At 44.2% G+C, this 27,066-nt stretch overlaps 1 protein-coding gene across 8 annotated transcripts in view; it reads right to left on the minus strand.

Moving 5' to 3' along the window:
* Positions 1 to 26,860, minus strand: part of LLGL2 (LLGL scribble cell polarity complex component 2) — a 50,949-nt gene extending 24,089 nt beyond the window's left edge. For 3 of the 8 annotated variants that reach the window (XM_005297490.4, XM_065563454.1, XM_065563450.1), the window contains exons 1-8: positions 26,611 to 26,860; positions 13,630 to 13,735; positions 5,820 to 5,917; positions 4,330 to 4,411; positions 2,892 to 3,007; positions 1,999 to 2,157; positions 471 to 633; positions 143 to 275 (exon numbers count right to left, since the gene is read on the minus strand). In XM_005297490.4, the coding sequence (XP_005297547.2) occupies positions 143 to 275; positions 471 to 633; positions 1,999 to 2,157; positions 2,892 to 3,007; positions 4,330 to 4,411; positions 5,820 to 5,917; positions 13,630 to 13,704 (826 nt within the window). In that variant the 5' untranslated portion in view covers positions 13,705 to 13,735; positions 26,611 to 26,860. Of the gene's footprint in view, positions 1 to 142; positions 276 to 470; positions 634 to 1,998; positions 2,158 to 2,891; positions 3,008 to 4,329; positions 4,481 to 5,778; positions 5,918 to 13,629; positions 13,736 to 14,047; positions 14,150 to 24,883; positions 24,906 to 26,556; positions 26,580 to 26,610 lie in introns of those variants that run through there. The other 5 variants (XM_065563456.1, XM_065563451.1, XM_065563453.1 and 2 more) reach the window with 5 other exon arrangements.
* Positions 26,861 to 27,066: the final 206 nt, after the last annotated feature.

Consider the following 27,066-nt stretch of genomic DNA (forward strand, 5'->3'; position numbering starts at 1 on the left):
CTGCCATGACTACACACCAGGGGAGAGCTTGACTCTGAGATCCCACAGGGGCTTGAAGTGAGTTTGAATTTAAGAGCAGTTCAACAAAAACAGTTTAAGCCTCAGCACAGAAGCAGTTTGTTTCTATCACACATATACTGACCATAAGGCACTTTGCTTTCCAGGGGCTCAGGCTGCCTGTTATCATTGGATACTGGCCACTGGGCATAACTTCCATCATAATGGCAGCTAATGATTTGACGGCCATCCTTCTGCCAAAAGAGGTTCTCCAGTTGCTAGGGAGGAAGAGAGACAGAATGATTGATATCCAGAGAATCATTAACCCTTCCAGAACCAGAATATACAATCATAGGAGGGAAATAACTAAGTTGGCTCTCCCTGCACCTCCTGGGTCTGTATTTCTTCAGAGAATCCCGGAGAGAGGGGGGCTCACCTTCCCCATGCCCAATGATTTCAGCCATCATTAATACCTGACTGCCCAGGAAGTGGTGCGACACTCTTTTGTTATGCAGGTCCCAGAGGACAATGAGGCCCCTGCTGTATCCAATCAGAATCTGGCCAGGGTTCCTGGGATGCTCCCGTAAAGCTTCCACCAATTCAAACGACCGCCTGTTACGATAGTCTTCTGGCACCCTGGGCAAAATGCGGAGAAAAATTAATCCACGTGCACCTGAATATGACAGCCACATTGACAGTGTAAGTATGGGAGAGAAACATGTTGGGAATGACAGGGAAGGTGAAACTCTTAGAAGGGTGAGAACAAGCAAGGTATCTTTTCAAACACAGCCAAGATCCTTACGATTTGCAGGGCATTAAGCAAGGAAGCTACTGTGGAGCCTCTAAATGAGAGGACCTCCTTGCTCAGTCCCACCAACAGAAGGGGAAATCAGATGCCTATGATGAAATCTACAGAAGGAAACCCACAAAGTGGCGTGTAGAAAGGATGTGAGCTACCTCCCCCTCCAGTCCCACTGACAGAGGCAGGGAAGGAGTGGAGAGGAGAGCCACAGGCAATGGGATGAAGCTGACACAAGCCTGTAGCCAACTGTTTGTGTTTACAGCCAGCGCCGGAAGCAACGCATTCCAAAAATGTGTTTTTTAGTGAGACTCCCACCTCAAAAAATTACAGGTACATAAGGAATCAGGGCAACATTTTCAAAAGCATCCAAAGTGCCGTAGGAACCTTGGGCACTTTTGAAAATGTTTGCCCACGTCTACAGAAACTCAGGGTAAGTTACCACCTCTTTCCTATTGCCCATACAAAAAAATTAAACGCCTTGTTAAGCCTTCAAATGAATTTAATATTTGTTTGCGAGACCGGGATACATAAATCAGGAGTAAGGCTACGGTTAGGTCACTTACGTTGCAGAAGTCACAGAATCCATGACTTCCAGAGACCTCCATGACATTGGAGCACTGCAGCAGCAGCTGGGGGACCCCGGAGTTCCCCAGCCCCACAGGGCAGTGGAGGATCCTTCCCCCGCAGCTCCCATCCCCTGCCAAAGGCAGGGGATCCCCCTCCCCCCAGCTCCAAACCCCTCGACAGGAGTGGAGGCCACAGCTCCCAGCCGCTGCATGCAGGTCACAGCTTCTGTGAATTTTTGTTTATTGCCCATGACCGGTCCATGACTTTTACTAAAAATATCCATGACAAAATCGTAGCCTTAATCATGAGACAGGCACAGCATTTCCAGACCTACTAAATGCTTCCCCTACATAGTTCTGCAATGTTCTACAGCGCCTCTGCTATGAATGTCTTGGGTTATTCCTGACCAGAAAATACCATCTGTATAATGCAGATAAACTAGGGCCCAGAGTAAGGATGTGTCCCTCCAACACCATCCAACATTTGCAGCCTGTTACAGTTAATGTAAGTCAGGCTCCAGTGTACAAGCCAGAATAAAAAATTGGTTAAGTGCAACACTCTCAAACTTTCCCCTTCTGACTGTCATGCTTATACATAACAAATCCCATTGGTCAATATGCCCATTTGCTCACCGCTGCAGCACTGCCTCAGAGGTGATGGTCCTATCCTCTAACAGTCTGAAGGATGGGAGCTCTACCACAAAGACATTGCCACTCTCAGTGCCAAGGTACAGAACTTCCCGCAATGAATGTGGAAGGACAACGGTTATCTGGGTGGCACTTGGAGGAGATCTGTGGATACAAAAAGAAACCAATTAACTGCCTGTGAAGGAGATCAGTTCTAGAGAGAAGCAGCTATGGTATTAATTTAAACAGCTCCATAGAGCCGCAAATGAAAGCTGACCCCTGCTTTACCCATAAGCCATTTGCAAGAGATTCAGTAGGCATTTTGCTGGACAAATGGAGCTTTGAGCCAGGATCTTGGGTTTTTTTGGAAGCAGAACACGAGTTTTAAAATAAACCTAAAAATAATCCAGAAATGCATTGATAGAGAGCTGTGTGTGTTAGATGAGTTTCCCCCCTAATAGTAACTACCCAAAGAAGCAGAAAGAAATAAGTTGTCCAGAGACTGGAAAAAAATTAACTAGAAATATTGGGATATTTTAAACTGTGGTTTAAATGATTTAGTTAAATCCATGGACACACTTATTGATGCAAGACTAGTTACAGGGGTAAGCTCAACAGATATGTCAGGTTTAAATTGATTTAAGAGAGTACACAGAGTTGCACAGATTTAACTAAATGTATTTTAAAAGTAAACCTTTAAATTGGTACACCTTTGTATTCAGATGAGGCCTCATTCAAACCCTGTTGGCATCAATGGAAACACCCCTATTGACTTAAGTAGAAAGTGGACTGGGCCTTAAGTCAGGGCACTGTGAACTAAGCCATGTCAGAGTGCATTTCATAAGCTCCTGTGTGGGTGGCACAGGAAGAAGAGAGAGACCAATATTAGAGCACATTACCCAGGAGGCCCTCGTAGTGTGAAGCGTTGTTCCTCCTGCAGCTCAGATGCCCCACTACGCTGCTTCAGGCTCCAGAGATGCAAGCTGTTATCATCCAGCAGTGTCACCAGCTGGCACTAAAATCAAGAGACATGATCATAAAGAAAGCAACCTATTTAAAAGCAGTACACTAAGTCAAGCAATAAACCACTGCTGTTCAGTGATTATCTCAGTTAATGCAGGATTCAGGACCCAGTCACACAGAGTGGCAGGCTTATACAGTTGTATTCAGGAGAATTCTGCTGATTCAGGCAGAAAAGGACTTGGGGACTACACAGAATGGCCTGCAGGCTTAAAAGCATTTATTGCCTGCTTCTGTATCCAATATACCAGTAGGGAGGGATGAGGGCTTGATCCTTGAAGGATGCAATATTAGCTGCACTTTCATCAATTGGGAAGTCCCACACTCTGATACCTATTTCAGAGAGCTATGTTGTAGCTAGCACACAGTATTTACATCCTTCATGGTTTGCTGAAGTGGGCACACACCCCTCCACACCCCTGCTTTGGGAGTTGCTGGTGTATTCCACTTCACAACTCATCTTGCATTCTCTGCGTCCAACTTCCTTCTCAAGGGTGGTGCCACAGAGTCCTTTTATGAGCCCAACCCTGCCAGTTGTACATTCAAATGAAGCATTTTGCCTGCTGAAGCCACACCTGGTACAACCATGTAATACTCCCCATGGGAGTTTCAGTTTATACCATTAAGTTTTGAGTGGTTTACTATCTAGAGAATTCACACCCTCTCATAATACAACACTGCTCTCCCCAAATGGGTGAGTCAGACAGTAAAGAGGCTGGTCTGCTAGTTAGTCAGGTGGGGGGGGGGGAAGAAGAGGAGGAGGAGGAGGAGGGCGAGGGCAGTTAGAAAGCCAACAGGCATCTGGGGAATTTTATCTTCCCATTTTTAGTTAGTGGTGAAGCCACACTATATAAGAGCTAAGGAAGGAAGCTTAAAAGGGGCTAGGTTAGCCAAAGCACGTCAGGCCAAAGAATGATGAAACCTGCTGAACCAAGCAGCTGCTGTTTCATCTGGCGAGCACTGCACAGCACAGAGGAAAATGGGTATGATCCCACTACAGAAATGCAGGATGCAATACAAAAGGAAGCCTCTTGCAACAGCAACTATCCTAATCCTGTTGCCACTATCATGGGTGCTTTCTGAGCTCAATTAAAAGGTGCTGCTCTCTCTATTTTTAGGACTAACATCTTCACAACAATGGGTGCTATTTACAGCACAATGAACAACACTGGGGAGGCCTGTCACAGACCCAGCATTTCTAGAACACAGACATTACACAGCCCAAAGGAATTCTAGAACTCAGGGCCTGGAGGTGAGCGCGCGCGCACACACACACACACACACTCACTCTAACTGAGGTATATGAATTCCACTCACCTGGCCGGGAATAAAGTGTATCTGCATGACGGTATTGTTTTCTTCATGTAAACCCATAAACTCCACCCCAGGAGCTCCATATCTGAAACGTTTGTTGAGGATCAACAGAATTAAAGATCACCTACAGTTACAATCACTTGAGGAGTAGATGCTAGCAAATGAGATGAGATTTAGTTAGAAACCAAGTGGAGTCAGTGGTGATCATAGACTCCTTTGAATCCATACATGCCTAGTTCGAGTTTAGTGTGCACACAACAATGGAAAGCATGTACAGGAGTTTTTACTTGGTAGTTTGGGGGAGATGCAGAAAGGGTGGCTGGACCCTGCTTTCTCCAAAGGTTATTAGTGGTTTCCCCACACACTTCAATCCCTGCTTAACCAATCTGTAACCAGGAGACAGATGGCTAACGCCTTCCTGCAGAGCTCAGCCTCTCTGAACACAAACAGTGCTGGAAATGATTAAGCAAGCATAGACAGCTCTAACTTTTCCTTTCTGGGTTGGAGTGACACGCCTCTTTCATCCCAAACTCAGCTGGCCTTGTGTCATGGGAACCACCTCTCAATGCCTTTGTGTATACACAATACACGCTATCCCGGGACTGGACAAACAACCGCCTTCAAATGTTTTACTTCCGGCCCAATATTGGGGGACTTTACGGTCCTGGATGAAGACTAATCCAGGAAGCAGAATGTCTTTATGGCTTAAACTTCAACCTTTGAGATGGTATTGAATAAAATATAATCTCCCTCCCCCACTTTACAGTATTAAGATAGCCTTGGCCTTTATAATAAGGGACAATTAGCTTTTAAGGCCAGAAAGCATCATTATGCTCATCTATTCTGATCCTCCACATACGATCTTACTTGGTAAAGGAATTTGTTGTACGCAGTGTTATTGTAGCCATGTTGGTCTCAGGATATGAGAGAGGCAAGGTGGGCGAGGCAATATCTTTTATTGGGCCAACTTCCATTGGTGAGAGAGAAACTTTTGAACTTACACAGAGCTTGTCTTCAGGTCTGACCTGAAGACAAACTCTGTATAAGCTCAAAAGCTTGTCTCTCTCGCCAATAGAAGTTGGTCCAATAAAATATATTACCTCACCCATCTTGTCTCTCTAAAAGGAATTGGATCACTTCACCCCCTTTTACTGCTTCCATATAATGCATACAAATGTGTTAAATGCATACAAATGTGTGAAATGCATTATATGAACAAAACTACATATCAAACTGGATAATGGAAGACTAGATTCATTAGGCGTATTCCATGTACTTTGCTTATTTTTGAAGATCATATATTCCACTACAGACTAGAAATAAGGTGCAAAATTAAGCAAGAGTAATTAACCATCTCTCTAAAAGTAGTGCTAGAGCTCAAACAAAAGGTTACTGAGTGAAGTTCTTTCCTTTGTTTGTCAGATAATGCTCCAGACAATTTAAGAATCCAACCTGACACTGCAAGTTGTGAATCACACGTGTAGAAAGGATACAGTTTGATGGCTCCTGATCTGGTCCCAATAGCCATAAGATGGAGAGAGGGGCTATATCCCAATGCACTGGGCTGGTGGGGAAATCCATGTTCTACAGTCTGGAGAAAACAAAACACACCTCAAGGACATGTAGTTTCATTGGCATTGTGCATCATACACGGGCAGAAGCCAGAAATTAAATATGGTTTAGTTGTTTCAAATATAGCATGTTCAAGGATAATGTTTTAAGTCAAAAGATGCTCCCACAGAAGAAGTTTGGTTGTCTCGGTCAATAACCGTCAAATTGACTTACCAAGATCCGCTTGTTATTCAGTACAGATGCATAAACACTGAAATACTGCAACTTTCACTACCACAGAAATGGCAAAGGAATATTCCACAACAAGGAACCAGTGGAATGGGGGAGGGGACTCAGCAGGGCCGGGAAGAGGTGGGGCGTGGGCGGAGCAGGGCCAGGTCGCTGCTGCTGCCAGCGCCAGGCCGCTGCTATCCCCCTAGGCCACCCTGGACCCCGCGTCCCCCTGAAGTGTGGAGCCCCCCAAAGTATGGGGCCCAGGGTAGTTGCCCTGGTCTATTCTATGGGCAGGATGGCTCTGAAAATATAAGCCCAAACATTGGTGGAGCTGGGCCCACATTCCTGAATATTGGTGGAGAACAGGCACCACGGGCTCATATAACTCACCACTTACGCTCTTATGTATAGCTTGTATATCAATTCCTGCTAGCAGCCTTATGGCAAGTGCCCAGAATGGACTCAACGTACCAGCCAAGAAGGCAACGTCCCACAGGGCAGTTGGAAAAACTGGTGAATATGGTATCCAATTCCCAAACATAGCAGGGGACACTGGGTTTTATTCACAGTATCTAGGGACCTATCAAGCCATATCAAACTAGCTCAGAGAGGCTCTATTACTGATTATTAAGAGATGTTCATGACTCTAGCGGATAAGAGCACAAAAAGCAGCTTGTTTGGTTTTAGTGACTGCCATATAATACATGCTTAGACCAAGACACACAATTTGGAGTGGATATGTACTACCTACCTACGTAGGTTAGAAGTTTACTGAATACAAACACCTATGTAAATACTTTACATAGTAAACAGTGTCTTAAGAGTGCAGTCAACAACTATGGCACTACTGCGATTTGGAAACAGCTCAGATTCTAGTCTTCAGAAGTGCCAGTTGTACAGTTGGCCCAAACCCTGGATATCTGAACATTATGTGGTCTTAAGATAGTAACTACAATTAGATCTGAAGAGAGTTGTAGATTGTGCGCTTCCAGAGAGGAAGTCATTTCTAAACAGACCACAGGACAAGTCAGAGAACAAATGGAATGCCCCTTTACTTAGTTCCACATTTAGAAATTGTGCCAGCATACCTAGGTCAGTTAGGAATGTGGGGGGAGGGGAATCCCACCCCTAACAGATATAGCTGCTCTGGTAAAAGATCTAGTGAACATGCAATCATACTGGCAAAAAAGGTCCTTTCTGAGGTAAGGGAACTGGCATAAGCTATACCAGCAAAAGCATTCTTGCTGGTATAAACAGCATTTCCTTTAGCATTCTTGCTGGTATAGTATACACACAAACCTTTTCTAGTAGATGGGGCCTTAGTGCTAGAAGCACCATCTCAAACTGAAGAGCTCTCCCATTCGTTTATTCTGTGTACAGTCAGTTTCCTCTGTTTGTGAGGTGATCAAGAGTTCAAAAAAGGTACCATGAGCCATAGGGAAGGGCAAAACATTTCAAGTGTTTTTTTTTCTTCTTTTTTAAATGTACTGAAGATTAGGTAGCAAATGGCCTGGAATCCAAACATGTCCTTCAGAGAGGAATGTGGGCAACAGCACAAGGAGCAAGTTTGGCAGCAAAGGCCTTAGCGGCGCCTGATACAGGACTAGCTTCATAGAGTAACCATGGGGAATAAATCTGGAATAAAGGACCACTGATATGAGTCCTTGCAACACTTTCTACCAACCCTCAATTACCTGATTTGGTTAATCCAATACCAGTAGGAAAGAAAGGAAGCATTGCTCCATCCTAAAGTGGATTGATCCTGTACATAAAGTACTGTACAGTACAATGAGTTACACAGGTGCTCAGTATTATCTGAGGACAAATACTCCTTTCTGCTTAAGATAGTTTGAATCCTTATCACTTGAAATGTGGCATCTCGGGGCTGTAATATTTCTTAAGTTTTCATTTAAATCTATACCTTGAAACAATATACAAATATTCTCCCATTTCCCCCCAATTACTAAGGCCTTGTCTACACGAACCAGGGTTCGACACGCAGTGATCAATGCATTGGCAGTCGATTTAGCGGGTCTAGTGAAGACCTGCTAAATCCACTGCATATCGCTCTCATTGACTCCTGTACTCCACCTGAACGAGAAGCGCAAGGGGAGTCGACGGGAGAGCGTCTCCAGTCCACATCGCATACTGTGGACCCCGCGGTAAGTAGATCTATGTCAACTTCAGCTACATTATTCATATAGCTGAAGTTGCATAACTTAGATCGATCTCCCCCCATAGTGTATACAAGGCCTCAGTTTACTGATTCTGTTCAGTAATGGGACTGTGTGAGTTTTATTTTTAAATAAGTGTGATTCAAGAGAAACAGTTATTCCATTTAATACCACTTACGGTGAAGGTGTCTTCAGTGGAAACCTTGAGTTCAGTAACATTCAACCACAACTCTAAGCTAATAACGTTTATGGTACAACTGATATAAGTCACATGTGAACCCACATTTATGGAGGTAGAAGGCAAGCTGATTCATCTCAGTGGTATTCTACCATATTAAAACAGCACTAGGTACCACAAACGCATTATCCCTGGATTTCTGTAACTTTAGGATAAGTATAATCTGGCATCAGGCACAGAAATGATTCCAATTGTTGGTAAAACCGATATCTACATCTTGTCTAGAATGACAATTTATCACATGGGTTCATTTCAACCTTGCAATAAAAGTAATAGATACAGCTATGCTGTTCTGGATTCCATGACCTCTAAAATCAATTCACCTCTTTTCCATCTGTGCTACATACAACACAAGTAATTTTTGTGCTGTAAAAGAGGTTGTAAAGACGACCATTTAGATGCTGTTCATTTAAACAGCAGTGACAAGCTTTGTTGTCTTTGTTCCCAAATTTTCCTGATACAAGAAATAAAACGATGAGGATTCTACCAGCACATTCTTCCTGTTCGGTTTCTAAATATGTTCCACTTAATAGAGCTCAAGGCCCAAGGGCAAAGAAATGGATGGAAGATAGACACTTGCTTGCCACTGATCATAAAAAGTGGAAATGCAGTTCATGTGTCTTCCCCTCCCCCAGCTGCATATATAAAAATCCTAATGCACATCAAGGATATGGGAATATCCTGCCCACAACAAGTGCAAAACAGTTAGCTGCAGTTTAATGGGTTTATTTTTACAGCACTGCAGGTGTGCCTGTTGCTTTACAAACGCAAGATAAGGCGCCTGCAATTTAAATGTGACAATGTACAGACAAAGGAGGGGAAAATGGATAAAATGAAGTTATTTGAATACGCATCATTGATGACTGGTGTGGGGTGTGCATTTCCAGGTTTGTTTGTTGTTTCTAGTGTAGGCAAGACGGCAGGAAGTACATTGTGGCAGGTTTGTTGCTGTGTTCAGCTTTGGAACTGGGGTGTGACTTTGCATACAGATTTCTCTCCATTGATTAATCAAGATCTCTCTGAGGATTTCTTTCTCCTTGCAAATAGTACAGTGAAGTCAGAACTAAGGCAGCAGCTGTTTGGCTGTCCCTGTTTTCCCTCATTCATATCTGGCTGATGGAAGCAGCAGCCTGTACTTCAACCTGTTCAGCAGGTGAACCTCTAGTGGGGGAAGGGAGGATGAGAGAGTACAATAGAGCCTTTTAGTGGTGCATATAAAGTACTGGTGTGACAGCAATGCCATCCCCCTTCTCAAAAAGGGACCTTTTTGTTTCTTTTAGGTGAGCCAGGAGGTTTCATTTTCATTTTCCTAAAAGTGCAAAAACCAGTTTCAAGTTCAGGGCAAAAGGAAGCCTGGTGTCAGCAGCATTCGTGAACAGAGGTGTTTCACATTAGCTATATTTGCTGCAAGAAAGAAATGGGCAAACAGCTCATTCAATCCAAACTGAAGCTGTCTGAACTGGGTCCATAGCTGTTCCTCCTCCTTTCCCTCCCCTGCAGTCCTATTTAGACATTTTATGACAATGCAAAATAAAGGAACTGCATCTTTGTTAAATACTCCCTTTGAAGACAACAATGAGGCCGGTGGGTGTTAAATCTATTTGACATAGTTCCTTATTCAGCGAGTTAAAAATCAACCATCCATCACACCACTTAGCAAGAGGTGGGAAGAGAAGGAAAAATGCAGCGCACATCTCTGCCATAAATTAAACGGAATGCTTCCAATGTGGTAAGAAAAGGTGGGTGAGGTAATCTCTTTTCTACTATAACCCAGTTTGCAACTCAGCTGCAGGACAGGCTGGTTCACCTATGTGTTACCTATCATCTAATCAGACAGTGCCAGTCTGAACATGTTTTGTCTTGGATTTGGACTGAGCCAAATGTATCAGATATTATGCTAAAAGCAGGATGAACTTTTTTTAAAAAGCAGATTGTCAAGTACACAAACCTTTCACTCTGTGCTACCTATTGAGCTAAAAACAGATTATTGCAACAGGTATATACAAGTACAGGTAGTTCTTGGTCATACATAGAGAGGTATGCAAAGCCAAGTCATCCACACAGAATGTGAGAAGGCAATTATTTAAAGAGCACATGTTGTTACAAGAGTTTAATAGGAGAGAGGCTGGAAAGCTAGCCTGGCTGCACAGGTCAGTCCTTCAAAATTATCTGGGTTGTTCAATTTCTGACAACAGGTAAACTCTAGAGTGCAGACAGAAAAGGAAGGAGGTGAGAGAACCAAGCTGGGAGACATAAGCCTTTAAAGTGCTTAAAATCCCAGTTGAACAATTACATCAAGTTAAGCAGGAGGCATGTCCTTAAAGTAGCCCCATTCATTGCTGGCATAAGCAGATGCAACTCCACTGATTTCAATGGGATTACACCCTCATAGCCAATTCATTACTTGAGTATGTAGGTATAGTGATTTACTGCTAATTACCAACATCAGAACTACTGAATTTTACATCCAATATTGAACAAAGAGCAAGCAGCAGCCAGGTCCATGAGTGATGCAGTTAGATACAGGTCTAAAATGAGAAAAATCCCTCAATAGGGAGATATAACTAAACTGGGATGGAGAAGGAGACAAAGCTAATGTTTAAAAAAAAAATTCTCCATAGCTGTAATCATTCATATTGACCAGTACACAAAGCCACAGTCCAATAATCCCACCAAATGAAATAGGGCTCTCTCGTAGCAGTCTAGCTGGGAGGATTCAAACGATGACTGGGCTACACAAGACAAATTTTAAGGGAAGAAAAAGCATCCCAGAATATATAGCACTATTTTAATTGGAGGACCACAACACTGTAGGTGTGGAGATCACTTTTCCTCAAATGATTCTTCCTTTCCAGTGCTTATGGGAAGATCATACTTTCTGGGACCATGTCTATTTGCCTGGTTTCTGCATCAGAGGATACTGGGACAGCTCAACAATTAAATGCTGTACAAGGAAACATCCCAGAAATTTGTTCTCGCCCATCAAAAATGTAGGGTTTCCAGTTGATATACTAATCTCAGCAAAATAGGAACAGACAGTGCCCCAGATTATATGGGCATTATATTTTTGTCACCAAAATATACTGTCTACTGCCCTCTCAATTTTTTCCCTTACACTAATCAGTCAGTAGTTACACTAAACTTTTGATGTACTGCACATACATCCCTGCATGGAGAGAAGTTAGACAAACTGAGGACTAACTTGTGCCCATACTGATAGAATGACAAGCTCTGTATCAGGGAAGAAGGAGGATACATCTCAGCCCCAAGAGAAGAAATTGTTCTCTTTTTATTCACTGGAGTGCTCCTGTTTATTTTTGTAGTACAATCTGTTAGAGCAGCCAGGTCTACACAGCAGCTGGGGAGGGTGCTTCTCAGCACTGATAAGCAGACATGCATGGGCAGGATTGTACTCAGGCAGCTAGCCCATGCCACCAAAGTGACACTATTTTTAGCATGTTAGTTGAGGCAGAGCTAGTGCATGTCTGTCTACCTGCACCGGGAAGCACCCTCCCAGCTGCTGTGTCGACATAGCCTTACTTGTAGTTACTGCATCAGCATATCCCACTAATATAAGTAGCACTATGAATTTAGATGTACAAAATCGATTCGTGTTTAACCTTTATATAAGAACGCGCAATAAGAACTATCATGGGAATAGCTTGTGTCCTGTAACCAGATTTTGTGTTATACACTATTAGCCCTCACAAGCAACACGTGTAGTACTTAAATATGATTAACAGACATAAGAGATACAACCTGACTGCATTGATTAGATACTATAGACTCCCAACTGAAATTAGATAAAGAATCTGAGCGGTTACTAGTCCCTTCCCAGACCAGTTCTTATCCAGCATTATATTTGAGGACTTTTGAAGAATAAATTCATGGAAGTGCTAAAGAACAGGAACTTAAGTGCCCCTGAGCGCAGCGAGTACAGCGCTGTAAAGCGCCAGTGTAATCAGAGCCTGCAGCGCTGCAAGCTATTCCCCTCAGAGAGGTGGAGTGCATACAGCTATTCCCCTCAGAGAGGTGGAGTACATACAGCTATTCCCCTCAGAGAGGTGGAGTGCATACATACCTGAATGAACCTTCCCCTGCGAGAGCTCTCTCGCAGCGCTGGCGGCGCGACTACACTCGTGCTTCACAGCGCTGCCGCGGCAGCACTGTGAAGTCCCGAGTGTAGCCAAGGCCTTAGTCTGACTTTTTAGGACCCGCCAGTCTTATGGCGGTCTCCATTATATCTAAAGTTTGCTTCTCTGAAACAGAGAGAGCTCTCGCAGCGCTGGCGGCGCAACTACACTTGCGCTTCACAGCGCTGCCGCTGTTCCCTAACTAAACTGAACTCTCCAAGTGCTGGGTGGATACCAGTGCTCAGACACAGCTGTTCCCTGTTTGCAGAGAATGGAACCCTCACAAAAACCTGGATGTATGAATTCAGAACTGGCAGGACAACAGCACAATCATATTTGCCACAAAAGCTGCCTTTGTAGCCTCCCCCATTTGAATCCCATGTACTCACTTCTGCATTAACCAACTGAAGTATGGCCTGAGAACAGGACTCCTAAAATCTAATCGTGGCTCTGAGACACCCTCAGTGGCTTCAGCCAAGTCACAGCTTCTCTGTCTCAGTCCTTTCGCAGGCCACACCATTGGTACAACGGGAATAATATTTACTTTCTTCATAGAGGTGTTGTGAGAACATGTGTAGCACTTTAAAGACACAAAACACTGTGAAAGTCCTATGTATTAGTCACAGCAGGACTATAGTCACACTGAGGGAGTGAGGAGATTATTTCAAAGAGAAAATGTTAGTAATCTGTTTTCTCGTGAACCACACACACCTAAAACTAAGAATGTGGTATCTCAAAACCCACGAATGGCCTGTGAACTTAAGACATGCACACATACAAACATGTTTGTATCAGAGGGACTGCAAAAAAACCCAGCTTTGATTTACCAAATATGAGGGCAATCCACCTCTGTTGTAGCTGCTTTTCCATACATACCTGAATGAACCTTCCCTCCTCTCCCTTCAGTGACAATGGACAGATTTTCTCTTTCATGCTGGTTTCCCTTAAAGCTCATTTGAAGAGCCCACCATACCTTGTTAAACTGGAAAAGGTCACGCTTGAGCCTCTCTCTTACGGGATCATGTCCGTGTCTCAAAAACCTTCTCATTTTCCCTCTTTAACCACCTGGCACCAGAAACCTAGTAAAAAAGCAAAACCATGTTTAAACAAGTGGGATTTTAGAGTGTAAAAAATTAATCTGAATTGGGTCCTTTATTTTGTTTCAGCAAGTAACACGGAATTCAGCAGGCCAGGACGAGACAGCACAGCTATATGGGGAGTTAACACGGACTAAAACTCAACACCACTGCAGCACATTTTCCCAGATAGTAGGATTTGGTTTGCATAATCCCTTTTTCATGCTGCTCAATTCTAGAATCCCTGTGGCTTTTAAAAAACAAACAATGCAGTTTACATTTTGCCATTTTTTTTTTTAAATCTCTTCACCTGACCTTGTCCAAGAAAGATGACAAGTGAAGGAACGCAAAAGGATACTACCACAGTCAGATAAATGTTTAAAGAAACCAGCTCAAAAAGCCACCTAACTTCCAGAGTTGGTGGCAGCATAGACTAGTATCAGTTTTTACCCCAGATAACCCTATGGCTACTGAGCTGAGGAGGGGAAAGTAAACATTTTAGGCTGGCATTATGGGTATAGCATAAGGAGCTGGTGTTGCCTGGAATGTAGTTATGTTAATTATTAGCCTGTTTTTGTAAAACATCAAGCTTAATCCTCTACTAAGGGGGAAGGGGGAAAGAGAATAGTGCACCTGTCCCTCAGTGCAGTGCTACAAGAGAGTATAGTTCTCTGTACCTTGTAATTCTACCACTTCACCAAAACTTTATGATCCACTCAGAGCACTCAATGCAGAAATAAAAAGCCCTGCCCTAGCATACCAGCAATAACACTTGGGACAGCAGGATATGGAGTCTAGTATTCACCCAGTGCAGGAAAATAGCACCTTATGTCACTCCCCAGGACAGAAAGGAGTACGGCGAATGGGCAGAACTTGAAGATTCAGACCTAGGGTGTGGACTTTTCCCAAGGAAGGGGTGTGTACATATGTGGAGCAAGGTGGGAATTTATAGTGCGATAGTTTCCAGAATGTTTAAAATGAGTGTCAGAACTTGCCAGGAAGAAGAGTTATTTTTTATCTCTCTGCCCCAGACTACCTGGGGCCTGGGACATTTGACTCAAATATCTGGCCTGGACAGGTAATTGAAAGCACTGTCCACCCACAATGAGCTCTGAGAAGGAGCAGAAAACCTTTGCAGCCTCTTGGTGCTTCTATTATCCCACTTCTATACAAACAAGTGGGAATCCATCTCTGCATTCTTGTCAATAATGAGGTCATCAACCAAAGGCCATAAATCAGTCAATCATTCCTGCAGGGATTTTATTATAGCTCCCAGCAAGGCCAGCAGAAGTGTAAATTTAAACAGCAAACAAAGTACCAAACTGACAAAATCAGCAAGTTCTGGTGAGCGAACAGCTCTGTCTTTTCTGCATGTCAGATATCAAGGTGTAATCCCAATGTACAGTCCTGGGTTTGCGCCTACACTTGCCACTAGGGGCTAGGATACTTCAGTGTTACTAGCATGTGGAAGGTCGGTTTGGGTGGAGCACCATTTGGACTGGTTAAGGAAGGAGGGAGCAAAGGGATGGATCAGGCAGATGTATCAGTAAGATTCTGACAGGAGCTTAGAGCAGGCTGAGATAGTCCATGAATAACTCAGAGCATCATTACTATTACAGCAATATTTGGTCTGGTTTTCAGAGATGCCAAGCACTGCACCTCCTTTCTACTGACTTCAGTGGAGTTATGAGTGCTCAGCACTTCTGAAAGTCAGGCTTATAGCAATTAGCCCCAGAACAATCCCAGAGCTTAGCCTGCAACATCTCTAACCAAGCACACAGTACATTTTCAGGTGCACAAACAAAAAGAAAGGAACCCACCATGATCTCCTCGCTCCCCCAGTATCTAGAGATACCAGCAGGTGCCACCTAATCATCAGCTTTCCTTGAATGGTCTCTTACAATATGAGCTAACTACTTATGCAAAACAATCTGTTCCACCTTGCATTTTGCTGTGACACTGGGAGCACCTTTCTTAGACCTGAAGAAGAGCTCTGTGTGGCTCGAAAGCTTGTCTCTCACCCCAACAGGAAGTCGAGCCAATAAAAGATATTACCTCACACATCTTATCTCTAACATCCTGTGACCAACACAGCTACAACTACACAGCATACAGCTTTCTAATTGTCATTCCTGCATGCTTTCTTCCCTATCCATTCCCCACTGACAGAGAAGGGAGAGTAAACCTGAGCTGCTTGGTATATTTGCATGATTTGGGTGGAAACGAAAGCCATCAGAGCACTAGCAGGTGTGAAGAAATGGTGCCTAGCTGTCTGACACAGAAACCTTGACAGCAGGGAATATCAAAATAAAAGGGGAGAGGAGCGTAGCCAAAAAACAGGAACACATTTAAAAAACAAAGTCTCTGCAAGGTGATCTGAAAACCTACACCAAATAAATCTAAGATTAGAGCCCATGTAACAAATCCTTTCATCAGGTTTGCATGATACAATTCTCAGAGAAGAGTCAAACATCTCAGTACATGGCTCTCACCATGGATCAGCGTTCACCTTGCACTCCTTTTCAGTACCCAAGACAGAGAAGCTAATGATCCAAACATCGGACCAAATTCGGTGATGAATCCTGGTCACATGCCACCTGAGGCACATTGAAGAAGTGAGAAGCTGCTGTAGAAGTGACAACCTGTTGTGCTATGCAAGGAAAGAGTATCACACCCATATGCAGTAACTTTGGCCTTAGCCTGACAGGGAAAGTAAAAATGGGAAAGGGTGTGTCTTTGGCAATCAATATCCTGGGCCTGTGAAACCAGGAAAACCCACACAGAAACTTCAAGTAACTAGTTCAAAGTAACTGGTTTTACAAGTATGGGGAAAGGAGACTTCCATGTGCCAACAAGGCAGCACAGACAAATACTCACAGTAAACAAAGGCAAGAAGGCAAAGGAAAGAGGGGGCTCTTTTGAAAGGATAGATAAATACAGCTGCCCATGTCCTGTAACAAAGTTTAGGAATGATTAATTGCATCTAACACATGCTGCTTATACATGCTTATGCCAAGAGAGGTAGCATTCACAATCCAGCCCACACTGACCTGTTAAACCAACTAAGGAAACTTAATAATAGTTGGCCTCAAGGAATCTAATAGCAACTGGCACCAAGGTACATCACCATGTAAACTGATGCATGCTGCAGTCAAAGGAGATTTGCCAAAAAGAATGACGATTCCACATAATCTGTATCATCTTGTCTCACAGGTGCACATTTCCTTTTTGCCAGCCCAATTTCTCTCGCAAATGCCCTTCTCTGATGTCTTACAAAAAACTGCAGCCCCATGTGCTCTGCAATTATAGAACATAGACACAAATACCCTTCACTGCAGACAGCATGAGGCAGTAGCAGTGGCCACTAGTAGCCAGGGTGGAGCCTCTGAAGCCATGTCTGCTTTGTGTGGAGTTGATGCTGTTGTATTTTGCAGGGCATTAAAGCCTACAAGAAAATGCAAGATCAGCCTCTTACCAGAAGCTACGCGCTCATTAGCAGCACTACATCTTCTCTGGCTAAAGTCTGCCTCTCAGCTGAAGAGAATCTGAGGTCAGTCCATCTGCAGGTAACAATACCCCAGATTCCAGTCCATCTTGACTGGGAACAAGTTGAAACATAACATGTGACAGACAAACCACCTTGCAGCCAGGCTCATAATGGGCCACTTAAAGCTAGCTCCTTTAGCGTCCCTGGCTCTATGCTCAGACAAATATTATGAGATGCCCTCCTCCGCTGCGTTCAATTAGACTCAGCCACAAGCCTATTACTCTTCATTGCTCACACAGTATGGCAGGGCGAGTCCAAGCTGTGAGAGGATCCTGTTTCCACTCAATACAGACACTCAGACAGCTATTAGCATCAAACACAGACTTTTAGATGCCAAAAATTCACAACAGGCACATATGCCACATGGTTCAAAACAGGCTGATACTTAAGCGAAGCAGCCAGAATGTTCATATGCAACTTACATGCGTGTTTACTCAGAGCTAGGGTGACCAGACAGCAAGTGTGAAAAATCGGGACAGGGGATGGGGGGTAATAGGAGCCTATGTAAGAAAAAGACCCAAAAATCGGGACTGTCCCTATAAAATCGGGACATCTGGTCACCCTACTCAGAGCACACAGGATGGGGTGTAGAACAGGGGAGAGAGAGTACTCTTCCCAAACAGCCTTTGTCCAGGTTAAGTCGCCCTTCCAACTTCTCCCCTTGACAACAGTTCAAAGCTTGGTAAATAATTCAAAGATGCTCTAGGGCATATCAAGACTATTTAGCGATTTCAAGGCTTCGGGTCTCCTGCTTGTTGTTCTCTCCCTTCTCTTACCCTTCCCCAAAAGGGATCCTCCCATGTGAGATTTCTATCTATGCATCTAACAGTAAGGCATTGTTCTTGTTAAAAAGGATAAGCAACAGCAAGCCCTTCTTCTCCCCAGCCAAGCTTTGTTTACACCACAAGGATTTACTACTCTTATTGCAGCAACTGCCAACAAGGCCTCATCTGTACTAGACTTTCTCTACAGTACGGAAAGTTTCCCAGTATTCCTAGGACCAATACAGCGCTGCCAGTGGTCGCAACAGTGGGAATGCTACAGTAGACTTTCTCTCAGCAAGGTTAGATGACAACAGCCAGTCTACACTAGCAGTTCTGCTATTGTTCACAATTGTGGTAGAAGTGCTGGGATGTTCAGGAAGAAAGGCTAATGCAAACATGCCCCACCTATGCCACTGCATGAACAGGAACAACGGTGTAAGAGTTACGGTAGATATGCCTGAGACCAGGTTTTCATGATCGCCACTGTAATAAAGGTGCTGATTTCTTCTACAAGTTCCAGCATCTAATGACAGTTCTATGCATCTCAAAATTCCAGAGAATCAGATGGTGTGTGTAGCCCCCTTTAAAAAGGAGTTTAAACCTGGTTGAATGACTCCTGAGATAGACTAGTGGGTGGTTTATTGGGAGGGGAATTTCAAAGAGAAGATAGACCATTATAGGTAATATTCTCCTAGAGAGAGAGAGCGAGCATGCCCAGAAGAAAAGAGAACCAAACTGCAAGTTAGGAGGTGTAAATTCTATTCCCAATTCTGCCATTGACTTGATGTGACCTTGGGCAAGTCACTTCACCTTTCTGTCTGTCAGGCCTTGGCTACACTCGGGAATTCACAGCACTGCCGCGGCAGCGCTGTGAAGCACGAGTGTAGTCGCAGCACTGTATGCACTCCACCTCTCTGAGGGGAGTAGCTTGCAGCACTGTGAGAGAGCGTGCAGCGCTGCAGGCTCTCATCACACTGGCGCTTTACAGCGCTGCACTCGCGGGGGGTTGGGGGGGCGTTTTCACACCCTTGAGCGCAGCAAGTTGCAGTGCTGTACAGCGCCAGTGTAGCCAAGGCCTTAGTTTCTCTACAATGCTTACCCACTTAATTCACATGCTGTTGTGAGCATCCGTTCTGTCTTTACGGAGCTTTGGACTACTGGTATATGAATGCCAAGTCAGCACACCAAATGTCATGGAAAGCTACTCTATCTCTAAAAGAATCTCTTAACATTAGAGGGCAAGAGAGCTGCACTCAGCTACTAATGTTTAAGGTTACTGTGTTTAAGGGAGTGCAACTCTCCAGGGGCAGATAATAAAATCTGCTAGAGGTGGTCAAGTGCGAAATGGTAACTGAGCTTAAGCATACCATTTCCCACTTTTTAGCATGGAAAAAGAATCAATATAATTTGGTGATACAAGCCCTTGCTGTATTCTAAAACTCAGGTTGTCATCACTGGCACTGTTACCGTCTAAGTTCAGGGTGGACTGATTTAAATCAAAGCAATTTAAATAACAAATTTTAATAATGAATTAAATCAGTAAGCAGGAAACCTTGATCACTGATTTTAATTGTGTTTTGCATTTGTACTTCTTGTACAAAAGAATAGTTATCAATTATTGAGAATTAACCATAAAAACCATGATGGAATTGCAACTAAATATAGCCTTTACACTAAACGTGGGGCTTCTTATTGCAAACCAGGAAGATATATTGTATGTCTACCCATTTATTTAAGCAATCATATAGCTTAATTTACATTTATTCAGATTCTTAATTTTTACATTTTATGATGTTAGAAAATGGTGAATAATGCATTTTTTATTTACTAGATGATTAATTTTTTGACCTGTGCCTTGTGTCAAGCTCTATTTGGATGGGAATTCAAATCCAATTAAAAATGCCAGAAACCCCACAGCATTTCAAAGTTGGTTAATTAAGTAAATAAAACTACTTTAAATGTGCTGAATACATAAAAGTTTATCAAAACATGTTTTGCATTTAAAACTGATTTATTAAACAACGGAAGCATTACCTGTAGTTAGTGAAATGAACTGATGGTGACGAGAAACAATGTCCTTCAAGATTTTAGAACTAGTAGATCATAGATTAGAATAAATTTAGGCCTTAACATACATTGTCATAGTTTCAAATGAATTTATTTTTTAAAATAAACCTATTTAATTTAAATTAAAAAAATTAAATATTTTTATTTTTTTTAAAAACCATCTATTTTTATCCAAGCTGCTACAGCAACAACTGGTTGCCAAGTGAGATACTGCCCACTCTTCTGCAGTATTACAAAGCAGCCGAGAGGTCTGAATAAAGGAACAGGTGCAGAATGTAAAGAGCTTCGAGATCTCAGAGATGCCACTCTAGCCTACAAGTCTTTGACACAAGGCAGGGATTTTTCCAGACACCTTCCAAGAACGAGATATTTAATCCAGTAGTGGTTAGTGGATGTCTACACTACCTGCCGGATTGGCGGGTAGCAATCGATCCAGCAGGGATCGATTTATCGTGTCTTCGATCCCCCAGTGCTCTCCCATCAACTCCTGTACTCCACCCCACGAGAGGCGCAGGCGGAGTCAACGGGGGAGCGGCAGCAGACGACTCACCACAGTGAAGACATTGTGGTGAGTAGGTTTAAGTACATCGACTTCAGCTACATTATTCATGTAGCTGAAGTTGCTTAACTTAGATCGATTCCCCACCCCCCCAGCGTAGACCAGGCCTAAGTCAAAGGAGGGACAGTTTAGGCTGAATATCAGGAAAACTTTACTGGAAGTGAAATCTATTAGACTGCAAGGAAAACTCAAGTGGTGGAGAACCATCACTTGGGAGGTTTTTTTTTTTTTAAACAATTGGACAACATGCTTAGAAGTGTCTTGTAAAGAACAATTCTGCACTAGCAAGAAGAAGGACTGAAGGATTCGACAGGTTCTCCCATCCAAGTCTACTTTAACTTCTATGATTCTGCAGAAGTTAAACAGTCAAAAGTATAACCTACCAATCAGTCATTAAATGCAACAGCAGGCAGTGCTCTATCCTCTAGCCTCCTACCACACACACACACACACCCCACTAGGTTTGAAGCTTCCAAGATGGGTTTCCCAGGCAACCTTGAAATGTAAAGGAAAAATGTTCAAGTCAATCATGCAAGTTCATACACTACCACAGCACAGTGCTACAAACTACTAAAGACTGTCAAATCCTTCTGAGTCCAGAAATTCTGTCCAAACCTCATGTATTAAGGTTTCTTTGTACCCTCTATGTTATGGTAACACTGGAATACATGAGGTTTCAAAATGCTCTAGTACAGAAAAGCATTTTCATTTGAAAAGTATGTTATGAAGAGAAATTTATTGGACGTGATGCAGAGCTCTTGGTACACTCTCCCAATAAAATGGGTGACTCGAGGAAAGGAAGGAAGGTATGGTATCTTGAGAGTCATGTTGTAATAATGTTTTTAGGCCAGAAATATGGTGGGTCTATTGAGAAGGACATTACAAAGGCTCCTTATTACCACAGCAGCACCAAAAGAAAAGATGTAGAAGAAAATTCTAACTACTTGCTGATGACTTAAATCCTCATACATACATACACACACACACACACACACACACACACACAACCGTGCAATCCATACAGGGTACATCAAATAATTACATCCCATACTCAATGGGGACAAAACCCTGAAAGAAATCTTTCCTGATCCCACTTATCTGCCTTCAAACACCTCCAAAACCTCTCCAAGCTCATCATCAGAAGCAAGCTCCCCACGGACCAAGACACACAAACTAAAAGCAACACCAGATCCTGCCAGAACAGATGCAAAACCTCTAGACATATCTCCAATGCTACAATGGTCAGCACCCCCCTCACACCACATTTTTCATGATCCATGGGTCCTACACATGCCTATCACAACATATGGCATACCTCATCCAATTCACTAAATGCCCCAACAACAAGATGGATGAAACCAAACAATCATGTCCTCAAATGAACTCTCAAAAAAATAATAAAAGACAAAAACACCAAATCACTTTTCACAAAGCGATCACAAAATATCTGACCTCACAGTGCTCATCCTCAAAGAAAACCCGCACAACACTTTCAAAAGATGAACCCAGGAGCTTACATTCATAGCTTTGGCTAGATAATAAAAATCATGGACAGACCAGACACTGGATTTATGGTTTGTTACCAAAATCTGTAATCCATTTAGTGCCCCCCCCCCCCCTTTTCTCTTCCCCATTTTCCCACTATGGCTGGAAAGATGTTAACAGGCCATTTCACTTTGAATGGTCTCTTGAAATGTGTGTTAACTACTTATGCCAAACAATCAGTTCCATCTTGCATTTATCTGTGACACCCACAGAGAAGATTTCTCAGACTCGAATAAGAGCTCTGTAAGCTCGAAAGCTTGTCTCTCAACAAGAGAAGTTGGGCCAATAAAAATTACTGCCTCACCCATCTTGTCTCTCTAATCTCCTTGGACCAACATGGCTACAACACTGCATACAACATGGCTGAAGGAATCTTGTAAATATTCTGAAGATCAAGTACATCATTCTATCTAGGTATGTCTAAAAAGCCTATCACCATAATATCTCGGCAATCTGCAAAGATTGAGAAAAAAAATCACTCTATATATATATATATGGACCATCTTTGCTCCTTCTTTGGCAAGACTGAGTTTCTAGGAATCATGCCGTGTAAGATGTAGGAAGGTGGGAGACATCACCTGTAGTCTTTTGTAGGGAGAGGGAAAAGCTGATCTACAAAGAGGTCAGCCTTACATTGAAAAGTAAAAGGTGAGATGTGCGTATCCTGATCTCCAGAAGCAAGAAGTTCAACAGCCCAGGGCATTTCACCAAACATCCTGCCTCTGACACCTAGCCTCATCCTGGACTCCGTCAGTCATCGCATTCCTATTGGCTGAAGCGTTCTCAGTTGGCTACACAGAGGGTAAGATATATGCATCCGAAGAAGTGGGCTGTAGTCCACGAAAGCTTATGCTCTAATAAATCTGTTAGTCTCTAAGGTGCCACAAGTACTCCTGTTCTTTTTACAGAGGGTAAGGTTATCAGTGGCTGGGTCACAATTCAAGGGTTTTTAGTTATTGGTATTTCACTCATTCTCCCCTCGCCACACATGCTATCTTTCATATGAGTATAAAGCTTTTTGTACTGTTATCTACTTCAGAAATCTAATCTGAGAAATTTACTTTAAGGGCTCTACTCTAGTAACACTAGTACACACACACACACACACACACAGCTTCAGAGAATCTCTAACTGCTTTACAAACATTATGGCCATGTCTACACTATGATGCTACAGCCACATATCTATGGCACTGTAGTTAGGCCGCTGTAACCTCATAATATAGACGCAGACTACAGCAACAGAAGGGATTTTTCACCTCATTGTAGGAAAGATAGCAAGGTGGAAGGGAGCTTTCTTCTCTTTACCTAGCTGTGTCTACACTGCCCACAGTGTTACAGTGTGGCCGCGACAGCGCTGTGACAGGGGCAGTGTAGTCACGCTTTATCACCGGGGGAGAGCTCTCCCGTCGATAAAAAATAACCACCCCGAATGAAGGGTGGTAGTTTTTATCACCGGGAGTGTGGCTCCCGGCGATAAAGCACTGTCTATACTGGCGCTTTTCAGCACTAAAACTTTTGTTGCTCAGGGGGGGGGTGTTTTCACACCCCTGAACGACTGAAGTTTTAGTCCTGAAAGTGGCAGTGTAGACACAGCCTGTGTCTACACAAGGGGCTAGATCAGCATAGCTATGGCGCTCCGGGTGTGGATTTTTCACAGCACTGAGCGCTGTATCAGTGTCGACTACCTAAGTTTTAAATACAGACCAGGCCTAAGCCACATCAAACAGAAGTGAAGTATTATTAACCCAATTACAGATGGGGAACTGGAAGCAGAGTGGTTACAGGACTTGTTCAATATCACACAGGAAGTCAGTGGCACAGTATGAAACAGCACTCAGGAATATAGATTCCCATTGAGCTACCTAATGGCTGTTGCAGGGCACCTGCCCTATACCATGTGAAATGCATTCCAAAAGCTGTCACAAATCTTACTGCAAGTTTGGGGAAAAAATTAAATTGAACACACTCCGTACTTAGTCATTAACACACAAATACACTAACCGAGCATGCCAAAGGATAAAGAACGGGTAGTTAATTACCATTTCTATTTAGTCTAAGCTTAGAGCCTAGGTAACAAGGATGAAAACCTACAAAGCAAAGTCACTAGCAACAATGACACTTTAGAATGTCAGAGGGCAAGCAGCTTGTTCAATTTAATGTATTACACTATTACCTGTGCCTAAGGACACAATGCTATATGCTCCCCCAATCTACTGCCAGGTAGCCCCTGGAAGGAAAAACTAAGTGGGCAGATGACTGTACTTGACCTACTCCCACACACAAAACCAATATTTATATTTATGCCTCAGGGAAATACAAACCCTGAATCACACTGTAATCAATCAACAATTAAACTAGGGAAGCTACAGCAAAACACTGAGGTTTCTCATGGGTGCAAGGGAGAAACTCCATCGGGAGAGAAGCTTACAGTCATTGCTTACATGTCTATTGAAGAACAAATGCAGTAAATTAAGCCTGTTGGGAGCAAAAATCTAAAGCTTGAAATCTTAACAGAAGTTGGAGGAAGCTGATGTCCAATATTCTGAAATGCATCCAGCCTCAAGCATTATCCAGAGGGAGCTTCAGACATAGGCTGGATAGGCAACCACCTACAGTATCAATTCTGAGAGCATTTCTACCACAAGCAGCCACATGGCCAGAAGTTACCAGTGCTTTCAAACTATCCCAAGAACACAGGCAGTGGCAACGCGGGGCCAGCCAGAAGACTCTGTCCTTCAGGACTCCACCTCCAGGAGCACTAGGCTGCAGGAAGAAGCTAGCAACCTAGGGGCATGTCTACACTGCAATTAAAAACTCACAGATGGCCTATATCAGCTGACTTGGGTTAAGGGGCTGTTAATTGCAGTGTAGACATTTGGGCTGGAGCCCAGGCTCTAGCACTCCGTGTGGTGGGAGAGTGCCAGAGGACTGGCTGAACGTCTACTCGGCAATTAAGTATCGGGGGGTAGCCGTGTTAGTCTGTATTTACAAAAACAACAAGGAGTCTGGTGGCACCTTAAAGACTAACAGATTTATTTGGGCATAAGCTTTCGTGGGTAAAAACTCACTTCTTCAGATGCACAGAGTCAATACTCGGCAATTAAACAGCACTTTAGCCCAAACCCAAGTCAGCTGGCATGGGCCAGCCGTGGATGTCTAATTGCAATGTAGACATACCCTACAGGAGACAAGCTCCTCACTCCAGCATGGAAGTGAGACAGCAGAAGAGACAGGGGATGGACGCAGGGATGTCATGTGATAGACACCCTCTTGTCTTTGGGAAAGGGACACCAAAAATAATTATTTGCCTAGTTCATTAACACATCACTAGCTGGACTATTACACCATTGGTTGGAATATATGCCTGCCAAAAGGCCACTGATGAGTAAGACATACGGCGACAGCAGAATGTACTCAGACATCAAAATATTCAGATTTTCACTCAAACAAATCTGCTTCTGGATTGAAGTTCTACCCTGATCTGGCAGCTATGCCTTCCCTCAGACATGATATACTTACAATTTATCTTAGTCTTGACAATAAATGAGCCTATTTGATTTGGGTCTTGCCTGCCTTTGAAGCCATTTCGTTCCCTAAACGCCATTCTCTGTGGCCGTGTCAACCCAGATTTGCACTCTGGGGGAGGGGAGGGAGGTAGGGTATTCTATGGGGTAAAGTCCCAGGGCTCTGGAATCTGCTTCTGTTGTTGGTTGGTCAGAGGACACATTCGTTCACCTCTAAGGCATGCTACAAGACCTTTTGTTGTGCAGATGATGCAAGTGAGCCCAGCCCTTTTTGTGAGCGTGGGTTATCGTGGCAATTCCTTTCTGTCAGGTATTCTGAAGTAGTGTAAACGGGTACAGAGATTAGTGCCAGGAGCACAGATTTATAAATCAAACACATCCACGCAGTTCAGATAGAGAACCAATTGCAGCCCACCTCCAGAGGGGATTTCCGCCCCAAAGGACCAGCCAGCGCCTACCTGCTGGGGCAACTTCCCATCACCTCTCACCCGGCCTCCCTCAAGAGGAGCGGCAGGCCCCGGGGAGAGCTCCCCGGCCCCATCGCGGGGGAGCCAGGGTTTCTCCCCACAGTTGCACGAAGCTCAGCGCGCCCCTGGCTCACCCCAGGGGCGGCCTCAAGCCCGGCCCCGGCCCGGGGTCCCACTCCGCGGGGCCAGCCCCCTTCGCCACGATCCCCCCCGCTCCCCGGCGGAGCCCGGAGCCCCCGGCTCAAAGGCCCAGGGCGGGGCCTCGGGCTGGCAGGCAGGTGAGGGCCCCGCAGGACCGTGGCGGCCCAGCACCGTGACCCCCCCCCCCCCCGGCCCCTCACCCACTGACCGGGGGGTGTCGGTCCTTTGTGCCGCCCCCCCCCCGGCTCGGCCCCATATTTACCTGAGGGGCGCTGGCTGGACCGGCCAGGCCCGGAGGAGGCCGCAGGCTGTAGTGTCCCCTGCAACCGGCTCTTGGGCCACGGGCTCCTCCACTAGCGCCGCCGCCGCCGCCGCCGCCTCTCCTTCCCGGATACCTCCGGGAGGGGGCGGGGCTCACCGGATATTCAAATAAAAGGGCGTGGCCACGCCGCTCCTTGAGCCCCGTCCGCCCCATGTGCTCATGAATAATTCACCCGGGCACCTCCCTCCCCGAGCCAATCAGGAGGCAGCAAGCCCGGCTCATGAATACCGCCTCAGGGCAGCCGCCCTGTTCAAATGGAGTTGACTGTTAATACATCAGTGAATATTAACAACCTAATTGATATTGATACGGGGTGAATGCTAATAAGCTCATCAATACTAATGAGACGTGGCCCCGCCCACCCCGCTGTACTTTGGCTTACCTGCCGGCCGCAGC

The sequence above is a fragment of the Chrysemys picta genome, chromosome 12 (genome assembly GCF_011386835.1).
Source record: "Chrysemys picta bellii isolate R12L10 chromosome 12, ASM1138683v2, whole genome shotgun sequence".
Lineage (NCBI taxonomy): Eukaryota > Metazoa > Chordata > Testudines > Emydidae > Chrysemys > Chrysemys picta.